Here is a 15,723-nt window from a genome sequence, read left to right as displayed (position 1 = left end):
ACCAGGGACCCCCCCCCCAAACACCCCCCCGCCACAGCCCCTGCAGGCCCCCTCTGCGTAAGGCGACCAGACAGGTGATCAGGGGATGGTGCCAGCTCCCCCCATCGCCCCTCCGCCGCTGCTGGTCACTGCCCCCACCCTCCCATCGCCATTCCCTCCCTCTGCCCACTGGCATGTGTCTTGGCTGGCCTGGCGCTGCCTGCTCGCCAGCCCCGCCTCCCGCCAACAGGTTGTTCCACCATTCAGTCGATTTGCATATTATGCCTTTATTATATAGGATATGGCATTTTCTCAACTTACTGACCATGGAACCATTTTTTTTTTCAATCAAGCATCTTGAAATAGTCTTAATGAGCAGACTTTGAAGAAGACTGTGTTAGCCTGTTATTCTGTTTTGCTGGTTGGGAACAATTTGCTCTGCCCCTAGAAGAACACCAGCTACACAAACTAAAGGGAAACACATCACTTGCACCATAAAGTATCTCAAACAGCCAGTATCTCAAACACCAAATTACTGCCTCATTGTCTCATCCCACTTTGTCCCCTAATAGACCATGCCTCGGGTCCATTCCCACATCCATTCCTGATGTCCTTCCTGCCAGATTGCTTGCTGCTTTATAATGAATATTACCGTGTCAGGCACTTTGAGAAACACTTAACATGGATTATCTCATTTAATCCTTAAAATATTCCTATGAGGTAATGACTCTTTATTATCCCCACTTTAAAAGTGTGAGTCTGAAATTTAGAGAGGTTAAGTAATATGCTGAAAGTCATAGCTCAAAGCTGTGATTTGAACCTGAAGCTCCCAATGCCAGGTTCAGTTGTATAATTATGAGATGATGTTGCCACTCTAAATGAGCTGCTCTTCCATGTATCAACGTGTTTATTCTGCTTATCAGAGAGAGAGATAGAAAGAGGAAGAAATTTTTAAAGAATAGGTTCATGCAATTGTGGGGGCTAGCAAGTCTGAAATGTGCAGTGCAGGACAGAGGGCTAGAAATTCCAGCAGGAGTCAGTGCCATAGTCTTGAGTCTGGAGGCAGAATTCCTTCCTCTTTGGCGAACTTCAGTCTTTTCCCTTATGGCCTTCAACTGATTGGATGCGGCTCACCCACATTCTGAAGGGTAATCTGCTTTACCTGAAGCCTACTGCCTTAAATGTTATTCACATCTAAAAAATGCCTTCACAGCAACATCTACATGGCTGTCTGACCAAGCAACTGGGTACCATAGCCTAATCGAGTCGACAAATACAATTAACCATCATGTTATGTAAAATACAAACCATAGAAATGTAGGCATCTTAGATTTTATAGTCCAATTTCCTTATTTTTGCAAATAAAGAATCAGGTCAGAGAGGATATGCACTCAATTTATCTGTTATAAATTGCTCACTAAAATTAAGTGGGAATTAAATCCTTCCAAAACACCAATTATTTCTATTTTGAAGACTTGATTAGAACAACTCATCAAGCAGTCAGTTCATTTTATTATGTCTCCCCAGCACCATGGATGTTGGGACCACCTTCAGAGCAGGTGGGGAGTCTGGAAATAGCTGACACAGTTCTCCCAAAAAGCAGACTTGTCTCTCAGGTCCACTCCTGTCCCTCCCCACCCTACCCTCAACCACTCTAGGCTCACCTCTCACATCTCAGGCTTCCTAGTACTCCATGCCTCCTTTTGCCTCTGGGCTTACAAACAAGCTCTTCCCTTGTGGGGCCTAAACATTCTTCCCCAACTCCACCCCGCCCCTGTTGCCTAGCTAAAGCCCATTCATGTTTCAAGTCTTGGCTTGGAAATTTTTTCCTCAGGGTGTGTTTTCCCCACCATCACTTGACTGGGTTAGATGCCCTTCACATGTGCCCTAAGGCATGCAGAACCAACCCCCAGATATTTATCTATACCCCCACTAGGGTCTTGTCCATAGTATCCCCAGCATTAGAGTCTATCACATAATATTGTCAATAAATATTGATTGAAAGGAGGGAGAGAGAGAGAGAGGGAGGGAGGGAGGAAAGGGGAAGGAAGGAAGGAAGGAAGGAAGGAAGGAAGGAAGGAAGGAAGGAAGGAAGGAAGGAAGGAAGGAAGGAAGGAAGGAAGGAAGGAAGGAAGGAAGGAAGGAAGGAAGGAAGGAAGGAAGGAAGGAAGGAAGGAAGGAAGGAAGGAAGGAAGGAAGGAAGGAAGGAAGGAAGGAAGGAAGGAAGGAAGGAAGGAAGGAAGGAAGGAAGGAAGGAAGGAAGGAAGGAAGGAAGGAAGGAAGGAAGGAAGGAAGGAAGGAAGGAAGGAAGGAAGGAAGGAAGGAAGGAAGGAAGGAAGGAAGGAAGGAAGGAAGGAAGGAAGGAAGGAAAGAAGGAAGGAAGGGAGAAAGGAAATTCTTGCACTTCACAGCTTAGTACTGACAACTGGAAGACAGTCTGCGATGGCATTTGCCCAGATAATTGTAGGGTATAAAGTAACTTTGGTCTTTTCAGGTTCTGGTGAGTCTGTGTCTGGTGACCTGGCACTTGGGATTTACTTTGCCAGCTTTTGGATGTTGGTGATACCAAGAAGTTATTGGTATAAAATAACAGGAGACTGGACCAGTGTGGTAGCAGCAGGAATGGAAAGGGACCAATAAGAGAAATATTTCATAGGTGAATTAAACTGCATTGGTCGGGATGTGAAAGAGAAGGGTGTAAGATGAGGAAGGTGGGGGAATCTGGATTCTGTTACAAGACAATATCTTCAATGCCATATTGAATTTGAGATTTTAAAAATCTAAAGATACAGTTTAAAATATAAAACAAAAAATATATAGCCTTTCACAAATTTGTCATCTTTATATCAATTACTGTTACTAAAGAAGTCAAAACCGACCAGTAGGCAGAGCAGGTATTGCCACATAGTACGGTCTGAGGGCCATCAAAAAGCCTTCTCTCTCCGCTTCCTATCATCATGCCATGGTGCCTGGAATTTTGTAATGCTATTTTCATATATCATCAAATATATATTATATGCACACATTATTGTTTGGAAGGAAAGATAAGAAATGGTAACTGGCCCTAGCCAGTTTGGCTCAGTGGATAGAGCGTCAGCCTGTGGACTGAAGGGTCCCAGGTTCAATTCCAGCCAAGGGCTCATGCCCAGGTTGCGGGCTCAATCCCCAGTAGGGGGCATGCAGGAGGCAGCCAGTCAATGATTCCCTCTCATCATTGATGTTTCTATCTCTCTCTCCCTCTCCCTTCTTCTCTGAAATCAATAAAAAGACATTTTTTTAAAAAAAAAAAAAAAGCTTTAAAAAAAAAGAAATGGTAACTGGTTACCTCTGGAAAGGGGGGCCTAGAGAGCATGGAGGTCAGAGGTGGGAGGAAGACCTTCCCTTCCTCTCTGAAATCAATAAAAAGACATTTTTTTTAAAAAAAAGCTTAAAAAAAAAAAGAAATGGTAACTGGTTACCTCTGGAAAAGGGGGCACAGAGAGCATGGAGGTCAGAGGTGGGAGGAAGACCCATCTTTTACTGTTTTCCCATTTGTAACCATTGAAGTTTTTATCATGTACATAAATTTTTAAACTAGAAAAGAAAATTTTCTTTTTAGATTTGGAATTTATCAATGGGGAATTGATTAAATAAATTATAGTATATCCATTAAGTGAAATAATGCAAAAAAATATTTCTTTGATCCCAAGGACTTACTGATGCAAAAGAAGTCTGTGATGATTTAAGTAAAAAACAACATTCAGAGTGTAAACATTAAAAATTCACCCACTTAAAAAAATTCAACCACTTAAAAATAACTGTATTTAAATGTTGGTTAGTATATACATAAAGAAAACCTGTCAAAATACACACTAACCTGTTAGCACTGCAAGTCGGAACTAGAAGAGACTTTTGTTTTCTAAGTTATACATTTGGACATTGCTTCAACTTTTACAAAGAGCATATTACTTTATAGTCAGATTTTAAAAAGATATTTGGCCCTGAGCAGAAGAGTCCAGGTGTTGCTCAATGGTTGTTCAGTGGTTAGAACATTGGCCCACGCACTGAAGTTCCCGGGTTTGACTCCAGGTCAAGGGTTGCAGATTCAATCCCAGTCCAGTCAGAGTGAGTTCCGGAAGCAACCAGTTGGTGTATCTCTCTCACATCATGAGAATTAATAAATAAATAAATAAATAAATAGATAGATAAATAAAAAGATATTTGGGTGGTGAACACATAATACAATATACAGATGATGTATTATAGAGTTGTACCAATGATTTTATTAACCAATGTCACCCCCAAAAAAATTCAATTAAAAAAATTTTAAATCATGCAAATATAAAATAAATAAAGTACAGCATAGGGAATATAGTCAATAATATTGTAGTCACTATGTATGGTGTTAAATGGGTACTAGATTAATCAGGGTGATCACTTCATAAGTTTTATAAATGTCTAATCACTGTTGTATACCTGAAATTAATATAATATTGTATGTCAACTATAATTTAAAAATTATCTTAAAAGGAAAAAATAAATTAAACATTTTTTAAAAGATATTTTAAAACATTTCTATGACATTGCAAATAGCCCAAGGGAGGGTCACCATCTTCAGCATATGGGGCAAATTTCAAACCCTCTCAATGAAAACCGGGCACCCACTGGGAGTTTGTGCACTTAGTCAGGGTGAGGTTTTGTAATACAGTCTTGGCTCACAACAATGCCTCAATAATGTTTAATAACTGAATCTATAATTAAACTCAATAATCTAAATAATTGGACTATATAACTTGTCTTTTTCTCCAGTGCACGATAGATTAAATACTTATCACCAGGAGCTTAAAAAGTGTCTGACCTTAAGGCTATTGCAGTAGAAAGTAACAATGTCACCTGCTTTCTCCTCATTAATACTCCCCAACAATCCAATTCTCTTTCCTTTTCCATTGCTCTCATCCTCCCAGTTGGTTTTTTTAAAATTGCCTATCAGAACCACAAGAGGGCAGCAGCTTCCTGAACATGAAAGGCACTCAGGCATTATTAATCATAAGCAAAGGGATGATGCCCTTATAAAAATGTTCAAAACTTTAGAGATTTGCTCTGACCAGGTGGCTCAGTTGATTAGAGTGTCCTTACATCCACTAAAAGGTTGCAAGTTGGGGCATATACGGGAAGCAACTGATGTTTCTCACATCACTGTTTCTCTCTCTCTCTCTCTCTCTCTCTCTCTCTCTTTCTCTCTCTCTCTCTCTCTTTCTCTCCCTCTCTTGCTCTCTCTTGCTCTCTCCCTTGCTCTCGCTCAAAAAATAAATAAATAAAAATATCTAGGGTGATAATTTTTTTAAAACTTTAGCGATTTTATTTTAGCATCTTGCCCCAAATGTGTATGAGACCACATTCAGTATTTTGTTAGAAATTCTAAACAATGAGTGGGAAAGAAATTCATGCTGGCAAGTGGAGATAATGTATTTCCCTCTCTTCCAGATGCTGTCCCAGAAGAGGTGTTAGATACAAAAGAGAACAGTATAGAACCTGACTTACTCCTAATGTAAACTCCTGCACCAGGATGGAAGGGGAACCTTACCACAATGCAACTACTGTCAATGGCACCCCAGTGAATCACCAGCCTTTGGAACGCCATGGGTTGTGGGAAGTCATCACCATTGCAGCTGTGACTGCTGTGGTCAGCCTGATCACCACTGTGGGCAACGTCTTAGTCATGATCTCCTTCAAAGTCAATAGTCAGCTGAAGACGGTTAACAACTATTACCTGCTCAGCTTAGCCTGCGCAGATCTCATCATTGGGGTCTTCTCCATGAATCTCTATACCACCTACATCCTCATGGGACGCTGGGCTCTCGGGAGTCTGGCCTGTGACCTTTGGCTGGCACTGGACTACGTGGCCAGCAACGCTTCTGTCATGAACCTTCTGGTGATCAGTTTTGACCGTTACTTTTCCATCACAAGACCCCTGACGTATCGGGCCAAGCGTACCCCAAAGAGGGCTGGCATCATGATTGGCTTGGCCTGGCTGATTTCCTTCATCCTCTGGGCCCCAGCGATCCTCTGCTGGCAGTACTTGGTGGGGGAGCGAACGGTGCCTCCAGATGAGTGCCAGATCCAGTTCCTCTCTGAGCCCACCATCACTTTCGGCACCGCCATTGCTGCCTTCTACATTCCTGTTTCCGTCATGACCATTCTCTACTGCCGAATCTACCGGGAAACAGAGAAGCGGACCAAGGACCTTGCTGACCTCCAGGGCTCTGACTCTGTAGCTGAAACTGAGAAGAGAAAGCCAGCTCACAAGGCTCTGCTCAGCTGCTTTGGCTGCCCGCGGCCCACGCTGGCCCAGAGGGAACGGAGCCACGCTTCCTGGTCATCCTCCCGCAGGAGCACCCCTGGGAAGCCGTCCCAAGCCTCCGGCCCAAGCACTGAGTGGGACAAAGCTGAGCAGCTCACCACCTGCAGCAGCTGCCCCTCCTCAGAGGATGAGGACAAGCCCACCGCTGACCCTGTCTTCCAGGTGGTCTACAAGAGTCAGGCCAAGGAAAGCCCACAGGAAGACTTCAGTACTGAAGAGACCAAGGGAACTTTTGCGAAAGGTCAAGCTGAAAAAAATGACTACGACACCCCAAAATACTTCCTGTCTCCAGCAGCTGCTCATAGACCCAAGAGTCAGAAATGTGTGGCCTACAAGTTCCGATTGGTGGTGAAAGCAGATGGGACCCAGGAGACCAACAACGGCTGTCGCAAGGTGAAAATCATGCCCTGCTCCTCCCCAGTGTCCAAGGACCCTTCCACGAAAGGCCTGGATCCCAACCTCAGCCACCAAATAACCAAACGAAAGAGAATGGTCCTTGTCAAAGAGAGGAAAGCAGCCCAGACCTTGAGTGCCATCCTCCTGGCCTTCATCATCACGTGGACCCCTTATAACATCATGGTCCTGGTTTCCACCTTCTGTGACAAGTGCGTTCCCGTCACCCTGTGGCACTTGGGCTACTGGTTGTGCTACGTCAACAGCACTGTCAACCCCATTTGCTATGCCCTCTGCAACAGAACCTTCCGGAAGACCTTTAAGATGCTGCTTCTCTGCCGATGGAAAAAGAAAAAAGTGGAAGAGAAATTGTTCTGGCAGGGGAACAGCAAGCTCCCCTGAAAAGTTAACTCCCCCTCAAAAGAATGACCATCATCCACTTCCTGATTCCGGTTTGTTGATGTTCAAAAAAGACATCTGTCACTTCGAGTCCCTGAGAACTTTGTAAAGGCTTGAGGTCTGTTGCCCAAAGAAAGGAGTCACACCTGCCACAGTTGCTGCCCCATTGAATTATTCCTGTCTGTGACTAAGGTCGCCTGATGTCGCAGGCGTTTGCCATTGAAGTGAATGAGCTCGTGGCTTCACAGGCGGGAGGCATGCTGGGTCACGGTGGACAGTGACTGAGGGGACTTTTGTCTAACCTTCTGTGGGGAACAGCAGGGACTGGTTGGAAACGTCTCCCCTGTGGAAACATGTCATAGACTTTTGTGCAGTATATATGTGTCTATGAAGTTGTCTTGTGTCAGTGAGAACCAGGGAATGTAAGTCAGTGTTACCTGTCAACAAGAGTGGTATTCAACTGGCTTCTAAGACTTTCTTTATAAACCGATCAGTATTTATTTACAAAGTATTTATTATACAGCTATTATGTGTTCTGTGCCGTGGTATGTTTTCCTGTCCCTACACCTGAGCAAAGCTCTTGCTATTCCCTTTTACAGCTGATGCCAATTCCTGGTATCCATTGAAATCAAGCTGGTCCCCATCCTTCCTTTCAGAATCCTGCGTGTGGAAGGACCTGAAACCTGATCACACCCAGTCCTAGAGAGGGGACTCTATTCTGCTAATAAATATGGTCGCCAGTGATGGCGAACCTATGACATGCGTGTCAGAGGTGACATGTGAACTCATTTTTTTGGTTGATTTTTCTTTGTTAAATGGCATTTAAATATATAAAATAAATATCAAAAATATAAGTCTTTGTTTTATTATGGTTGCAAATATAAAAAAAATTCTATATGTGACACAGCACCAGAGTTAAGTTAGGGTTTTTCAAAATGCTGACACGCCAAGCTCCAAAGGCTCGCCATCACTGTCTTAAACTGTTCTCAGTGGTCTTAATTTCTAATCGCTTTGCAAGGCAAACCTGAGGTTTTTTTTTGCCAGTGATGGCGAACCTATGACATGCGTGTCAGAGGTGACATGTGAACTCATTTTTTTGGTTGATTTTTCTTTGTTAAATGGCATTTAAATATATAAAATAAATATCAAAAATATAAGTCTTTGTTTTATTATGGAATATATTTTAAAAAAAATTCTATATGTGACACAGCACCAGAGTTAAGTTAGGGTTTTTCAAAATGCTGACACGCCAAGCTCAAAAGGCTCGCCATCACTGTCTTAAACTGTTCTCAGTGATCTTAATTTCTAATCGCTTTGCAAGGCAAACCTGAGGCAAATTGTGGAAAACAAATTTGGTTTCACCCCATGCTTTTGAACTTATTCCTTGGTCCTTTAGCAGGCCCCCAATTTCCCTCAGTTCACACAGACCCCAGTTCACACCCAGGCACAAGCAGGTCACTGTGGAGCCTCCAGCCAAAAGTGGAGGGACAGCAGGGGAAAGGTTTTATTACTTTTTTTTAATAGGTCCTTGAATCATGGTTCAGAAATGACTTACTTATTCATTCCTCTCCAAATTCATGGTCAAAGATGAGACGTCAAGAAAAGTACAGTTGAGTCCACTGAAGCTGGCCATGGCCATTAAAAAGGAAAGATGAGGCTTTAAAAAAACAAAATGTAGGTCATAATAATGTATGAAAATATATCAGTTATATCTACATAACATACAACAGTGGTTCTCAACCTTGGCTGCACATTAGAATCACCTGGGAATCTTTTTAAAATCCTGATTTCTGGGCCTCATCCTCCGGAAATTCTGTTTCTTTGTTACTAATGTTGTTACTAATGTTGTGGCCCCACTCCATAACAAAGAAACAGAATTTCCGGAGGATGAGGCCCAGAAATCAGGATTTTAAAAAGATTCCCAGGTGATTCTAATGTGCAGCCAAGGTTGAGAGCCACTGCATTAGAGTATCAGGATTATTCAAATCCAAATTTAATTGAAATCTGTGTGCATAAACAAACTGAATCTAAGATGTTTCTTTGATAATTTTGAAAATAAACCAATGTGCAAGAAATTGAAACTATAAAATAGTGCATATAATTAAAGATCCACAAAGAAGGCAACAGTGCAGTTCTGAGGAGAAATTTAAAGATGAGCCCGACGGGTCTCCTTATTTAACCTGTTGACTGTATCTGCAGTGTGTTTAAAAATCTCTAGACTTCACTTCACTGAATATAGGCCAGTTCTTTCTTAACCTCCTTTGCTGAGGAGATGTAAAAATAGCTGGCTTAGTTATCCTGGGAATTAGGCATGTACTTGGGCATAGGAGAGCTACATACACCTCACACCTGAAGAGCAAGCCTGCCTCTTCCAAAGTCCCAAGAATGCTCCAGGGCAGCAGAAGCCCAGGGTGCCCCTCCAGCCCTATAGGGACCCAATGTTGAGGTGTAACATCTTGGAAGCGATGTAGCTGCTGAGCCTTTGTGAGGGCAGGTTGACACCTGCCACGAATTTGCTAGAGACTCTTAATTGGCTCAGTTCTCCAGGAGAGACGCTCCCCAGCCTATGTGATGCTAACAGGGTGTAACTTCATGAGCAAACCTGCTCCACCAGCTCTAGATAAGCAGTTGGGTTTTTTAGGTTAAGGCTTTGGGTTCCCAAGAAAAATGAAAATCCCTCCAGAATAACAGCACTTTAAGCCCACGTTGGGCATTCACTGTTCACAGAGAGATAAGAGAAACAAGCTAATTCAAACGAAAGAATGCAGAACTCGAAGTGGGGACGGGTGGCGGAGTGGAAGGTACACTTTCACACTCCACAATAACCTGGGACTTTTTGTTCATCATACATGAAATTAATGGAGACGCCTATGCTTCCTTATCACTGGCTTTTTAAAAATTTATTGGGGTGACATTGGTCAACATGAACATATAGATTTCAAGTGTGGATTTCTGTTATAAGATCTGTTTATTACACTGTGTACCTACTACCCAAGGTCAAATCTTCTCCTGTCCCATATATTAGGACCCCCTTTTGGAGACAGTAAGTTTTGCAGACTACCTATGCCCTTTGACATAGACCAAACTAACTAAATAAATAAATAAATGCCCAAACTACTAGAGGGCACTAGCATTGGGCCTCTGGTGGGGTCCTCAGAATGAAGGCCCAATGGTAAATGGCAGGAACCTGGGTGGTGGGTAGGGTGTGCTAACTTCAAATCTTTGGCCTTCTATGCCCTTTGACTCCCAAATTCTTCTATGATAAACTGTGTACAGCTTTGTTTGACTAGTTACCTACTGGATGCTGCTATGTTGCTAACATCGTGTTTCTCTTTGGCTGTGAATTTGATGGCTTGTTAAGCAATCTCTTTTCAGTACAGTTTTTGGTTAAAGCATTTTGTCAATGTTCCTGCCTCTGCTTTGCTCCTTTGGTGAATGTCCTTTGAGGGAGTTGCTGATGTTTGGTTCTTTGTAATTGTGAAATCTGTACCTAATCTCTGGATTGGAATATTCAGTTGTCTATTATAAATACTGGAATTGTAGCAAAGGATGTGGGGACTGGGCTGCTTTTTTGTATTGTACAAGCATCATTCTGGAAATTAAAGAAATTTAACCACGCAGTAGTCCAATACAAAGCATCTATACTAATAAAAGCCTATGTGGTTGTCACGCCCTCACACCGTGATGCCCTCACGCCATGATGCCCTCACACCGTGATGCCCTCACGCCGTGATGCCCTCATGCCATAACAATCCATCACCAGGAGGCTGTGTGCACAACAGGTGCATGCGGGTGGGAGAGGCTGCATGCGTAGGGAGCCTTGAAGGCGGATCCCGGCAGCTCTGGCTCTGCACGGTGAGGCCAGGGTCCCACAGCGTGGGGTCCCCCAGCTCTGGCCTACCTCTTTGGGGCAATCCATTGAGTAGCCCCAGATGGTTGGGTGGGACCTACCTCTTTGGGGAGATCAATCACAAGGCTCCTGCACTGTGAGAGGGCACAGGCCAGGCTGGGGAACCCCCGACCTGAGTACACAAATTCTGTGCACTGGGCCTCTAGTTTAAATATGAAAATGGTCTCAGGTTAGCTTGATAGATCCATCTATATTAGAGATCCCACACACATTTGCATGGCCTGGCCATTTAAGAATGGATACACATCCCTCTTTCTACCTCTGTGATTTCCCCCTTTCCTCTCAGTTACCAATGACCAAATTAAGATGAAATAATGATGACAAGATTCCTGGGACTAAAATGGTTCCCTTTCCCTCCAGGACAAGGGAGGTGGGGCAATCCCAAACCACAGCCCTTTAGCTGGTACAGACCCTGCAACAAAACAACAGCAGCATTTCCTCTTCAACTGCCAAAAAGGCTGGAGCCCTAGTCATTTCACCCCCATTGTAAGTGATACCAATTCCCACCCATACCCACCCTCACCCCCAGGACATCTCAATTGTAAAGAGTGAGATTACACAAACTCTTACCTAATAAGGACCTCAAATGGCAAGTGGGAGGGAGAGGGGAAATACATTTTTTAAGTATCAAAGAAGGAACCAGAAGGAAATTAAAAAACAAAAATTTTCAAAATAATTTTAAATTTAAAAGGAACAAGAATAGTACAAAGAACTCCTATATCCTTCACCCATGTGCCCCAACTGTTAACATTTTGCCATATTTGTACACTCATGTGTGTGTGTGTGTGTGTGTGTGTGTACCCACACATATTTTTTCTCAACCACTTGGAGAAAGTTGCAAACATTGTGTCCATTGATCTCTAAATACTTCAGTGGATATTTCTTAAGAACAAGGAGATTATATTACATAACCACAATACAAATATAAAAATCAGGAAATTTAGCATTGCTACAATATTATGTAATACAGTCCATACTCAAATTTTGCCTGTTGTCCAAATGATGTATAATGATTTCTTTTCCAGGTCGGGATCTAATCCAGGATCACACTTGCACGTAGTTGTCACGTCTCATTAGACTCCTTTAATCTGGAAGAGGTCTTCAGCTTTCCTTTGTCTTTCATAACATGGTCATTTTTTAAGAGTACATTCAATCTAATTTTTAAAAATAATTTCCATCATTCATGGGTTTGTCTGATCTTCCCTCATTAAGTTCAGTTTAATGTTTGTGTTGATTTGGGCAGGAGTATCACACATGACACTGTGATAATTTGCCATCCAACTGGGAAAAGTATCCTCCGTGTATCACATACATCAGGAGGAAGTGATGTAAAATCCTATTGTTGATGTTAACAATGATCACTTGGTTTAGGTCTCCCCCAACACCCTGCCAGGTTTCTTGACTATAAATTTACTATTTTTCTCTCTGCAATTAATAGTTTGGGGAAAGAAACTAAGCCTATATAAATTTCCTGTGGGTAATTAGGTTTTCGCCCAATAAGTATAGCATATATTTATTATTCTCACCCATGCATGCTATTACTATGATTGCCAAGTGGTTGGCATTCTATTGTGGGAATGCTTTTTCCTCCTTTCTAATTTATTTATGTATTTATTATCATTATGAACTCATAACTCTTCTTTTATTCTTTTTTAAAATATATTTTTATTGATTTCAGAGAGAAAGGGAGAGGGAAAGAGAGATAGAAACATCAATGATGAGTCAGAATTGTTGATCAGCTACCTCCTGCACGCCCTGCAACTCGGGCATGTGCCTCAACCAGGAATTGAACCATGACCTCCTGGTTCATAGGTCAATTGCTCAACCACTGAGCCACGCTGGCTGGGCATAACTCTTATTTTAGTAATTGGGTTAAAAATCCAACCCTGGCTGGTGTGACTCAGTGGTTAGAGGGGAAGCCTGCGCACCGAAGCTTCATGGGTTCATTTCCCAGTCAAGGGCACATACTTGGGTTGCAGGTTCAATTCCCAACCCTGGTTGGGGTGTGTGCAGAAGGCAACTAATCAACGTGTCTCTCTCACAATGATGTTTCTCTCTCTCTCTCTCTCTCTCTCTCTCTCTCGCCCTCTCCCTTCTCCCTCTCCCTCTCCCTCTCTCCCCCTCCCTCCCTTCCTTCCACTCTCTCTAAAAATCAATGGAAAAAATATCCTCTGGTGAGGAGTGAAAAAAAATCCATTCCTATCATCATTTCAGTGCTCAAACTGTCACAAATTTAAGCAGTGAGAGCTACAAGATGACTGACCCTTAGACATATCCTATTATCTTAGCACTCCCTTACTTTCTGGTACAATAAAAAGTTCCAGGCTCATCTTGACTCTCCCTACCCCAGCCCAGGAATCAGCCATTTCTTCAAGGAGCCCTGGTTTCATTAAGTAGAGAATGGTACTGACTCAGATCTGGACTCAGGATATATTCATTACTATTAGACTGAAACTAAGAAATATGGCCCAGTCGGTGTGGCTCAGTGGTTGAGCATTGACCTATAAACCAGGAGGTCGCCCTAGCCAGTTTGGCTCAGTGGATAGAGTGTCGGCCTATGGACTGCAGGGTCCTAGGTTTGATTCTGGTCAAGGGCACATGCCAGGGGTGCGGGCTCGATCCCCAGTAGGGGGCGTGCAGGAGGCAGGCGATCAATGATTCTCATCATTGATGTCTCTCCTCTCTCTCTCTCTCTCTCTCCACTTCCTTTCTGAAATCAATAAAAATATTTTTTAAAATTCTTAAAAAAAAAACACAGGAGGTCACGGTTCGATTCCCAGTCAGGGCACATGCCCAGGTTTCGGGCTTGATCCCCAGTAGGCGGTGTGCAGGAGGAAGCCAATCAATGATTCTCTCTCATCATTGATGTTTCTATCTCTCTCCCTTCCCTCCTGAAATCAATAAAAATATATATTTTTAAAAAGAAATATGTACATGTGAACACTTATTAAAATCAATGAATTCATATTGACATCTGCAATTCCAATCCTACACCACAGGATTCTTCCTTTTCCATATGTGTATCTCCCTTCTCCAACAGTGAGAATCATTTGCTCATTTGCTCATTTGCTCAATTTGCTCAATCCTTTAAGAGTTTCAGAATTGCCATTCCCATATCACTGTGAAAAACTAACCTTTTAGTAAAGTTCCAATATTTATTTGCAGGGTTTTTTTTAATTAAGATTGAAGTGATATCATCAAATTACTATGTTCAAAAATTGCTTCAGTTAATGAGGACACAAGTAGAACAAGTTGAACAACTCTGGTGACATTAAGTAATAATAAGCAAAAGACTGACACTCAAATATTCATATTAAAATCAAAGAGGGCCCATCCATCTGGGCAAAGTATCCTCCCAATGAACTGCACTGTCCCCCATCTCCCTCAATGAATTAATGTGTGGGGTGGGGGGAGCAACCATCTTAAGTTTATCTTCAATAATGAAAAAGCCATCATCCAGACTTATCTACATTAGTGTGCTTTATGGCAATCTATTTGTCCAAAAAGTCCTAATCTTCTTATTTTATACTAGAGGCCTGGTGCATAAAAATTTGTGCACTCAGGGGGGTCCCTCAGCCCGGCCTGTGCCCTCTCACAGTCTAGGACCCCTTGGGGGATGTCCATCTGCTGGCTTAGGCCCGCTCCCTGGGGGATCGGGCCTAAGCTGGCAGCCAGACATCCCTCTGGCAGCCCAGGAGCCTTCGGGGGATGTCCACTTGCCAGCGGGGAGCAGGCCTAAGCTGCAGTCGGACATCCTTAGCACTGGCTTGTGGCTGATCAGAGCTCCCCCTGTGGGAGCGCACTGACCACCATGGGGCAGCTCCTGCATTGAGCGTCTGCCCCATGGTGGTCAGTGTGTGTCATAGTGACCAGTCATTCCCAGTTGTTCTGCTGTTAGGGTCAATTTGCATATTACCCTTTTATTTAATAGGATGGTCCTCAAATAAGCCTCATACTACCAGAGTCCCCTCCCCGCCACAAATGCCCTTATGGTCCTGCTAAGAGCAGTCCTCCAAAGAGTTTTCTTTCTCAATCCTCTGAAGAGTTGCATTAGCAATGATTTTCTACACATATACACTTTTTAAAACACACAGTGCTGCTAAGTACTGTTCAGCAATCCTCATGTTCACATCAGCCCTCAGACTGAAGGGTCCCGGGTTTGATTCTGGTCAAGGGCATGTACCATGGTTGCAGGTTTAATCCCTGGCTCTGGTCAGGGCACGTGCATAAAGCAACCAATCAATGTGTCTTTCTCACATCAATGTTTCTCTCTCTCTCTCTGTCTCTCCCTCTCCCTTCCACTCTCTCTAATAATCAATGGGAAAATATCCTTGGGTGAGGATTAGCAAAAAACAGCAACAAAAACTTTGCTAATTGTGACTTATCAATGAGTCACAGACTGAAAATTGAAAATAAATCTATATATATAAAAGGCTAATATGCAAAGTGTCCCCTCGGGAGTTTAACCGGGAGACCAGGAGTTCGATTGCTCACTATGACGTGCACTGACCACCGGGGAGTGGCGTGGAACTAAGGAAGGCCCTCGCCGGCAGCAGGAGCCAGGGAAGGGAGGCCCTGGCCGGCAGCTGGAAGGCCCCAATCAACCCTGATCATCAGCCAGGCCTAGGGACCCTACCCGTGCATGAATTTCATGCACCAGGCCTCTAGTAAATAAATAAATAAATAAATAAATAAATAAAAT

The 15,723-nt window shown here is 43.1% G+C and overlaps 1 protein-coding gene across 1 annotated transcript in view; it reads left to right on the top strand.

The window, feature by feature from the left end:
- CHRM5 (cholinergic receptor, muscarinic 5) overlaps window positions 1-7,839 on the top strand; it is an 84,638-nt gene extending 76,799 nt beyond the window's left edge. Inside the window, exon 2 of the mRNA XM_005885757.2 lies at window positions 5,443-7,839. Coding sequence (XP_005885819.1) covers window positions 5,525-7,114 — 1,590 coding nt within the window. The 5' untranslated portion in view covers window positions 5,443-5,524 and the 3' untranslated portion in view covers window positions 7,115-7,839. The remainder of the gene's footprint in view (window positions 1-5,442) is intronic.
- Window positions 7,840-15,723: the final 7,884 nt, after the last annotated feature.

Source organism: Myotis brandtii, unplaced genomic scaffold, assembly GCF_000412655.1.
Source record: "Myotis brandtii unplaced genomic scaffold, ASM41265v1 scaffold927, whole genome shotgun sequence".
In the NCBI taxonomy this organism is placed as follows: domain Eukaryota; kingdom Metazoa; phylum Chordata; class Mammalia; order Chiroptera; family Vespertilionidae; genus Myotis; species Myotis brandtii.
This window is presented reverse-complemented; position numbering and strand designations above follow the sequence as displayed.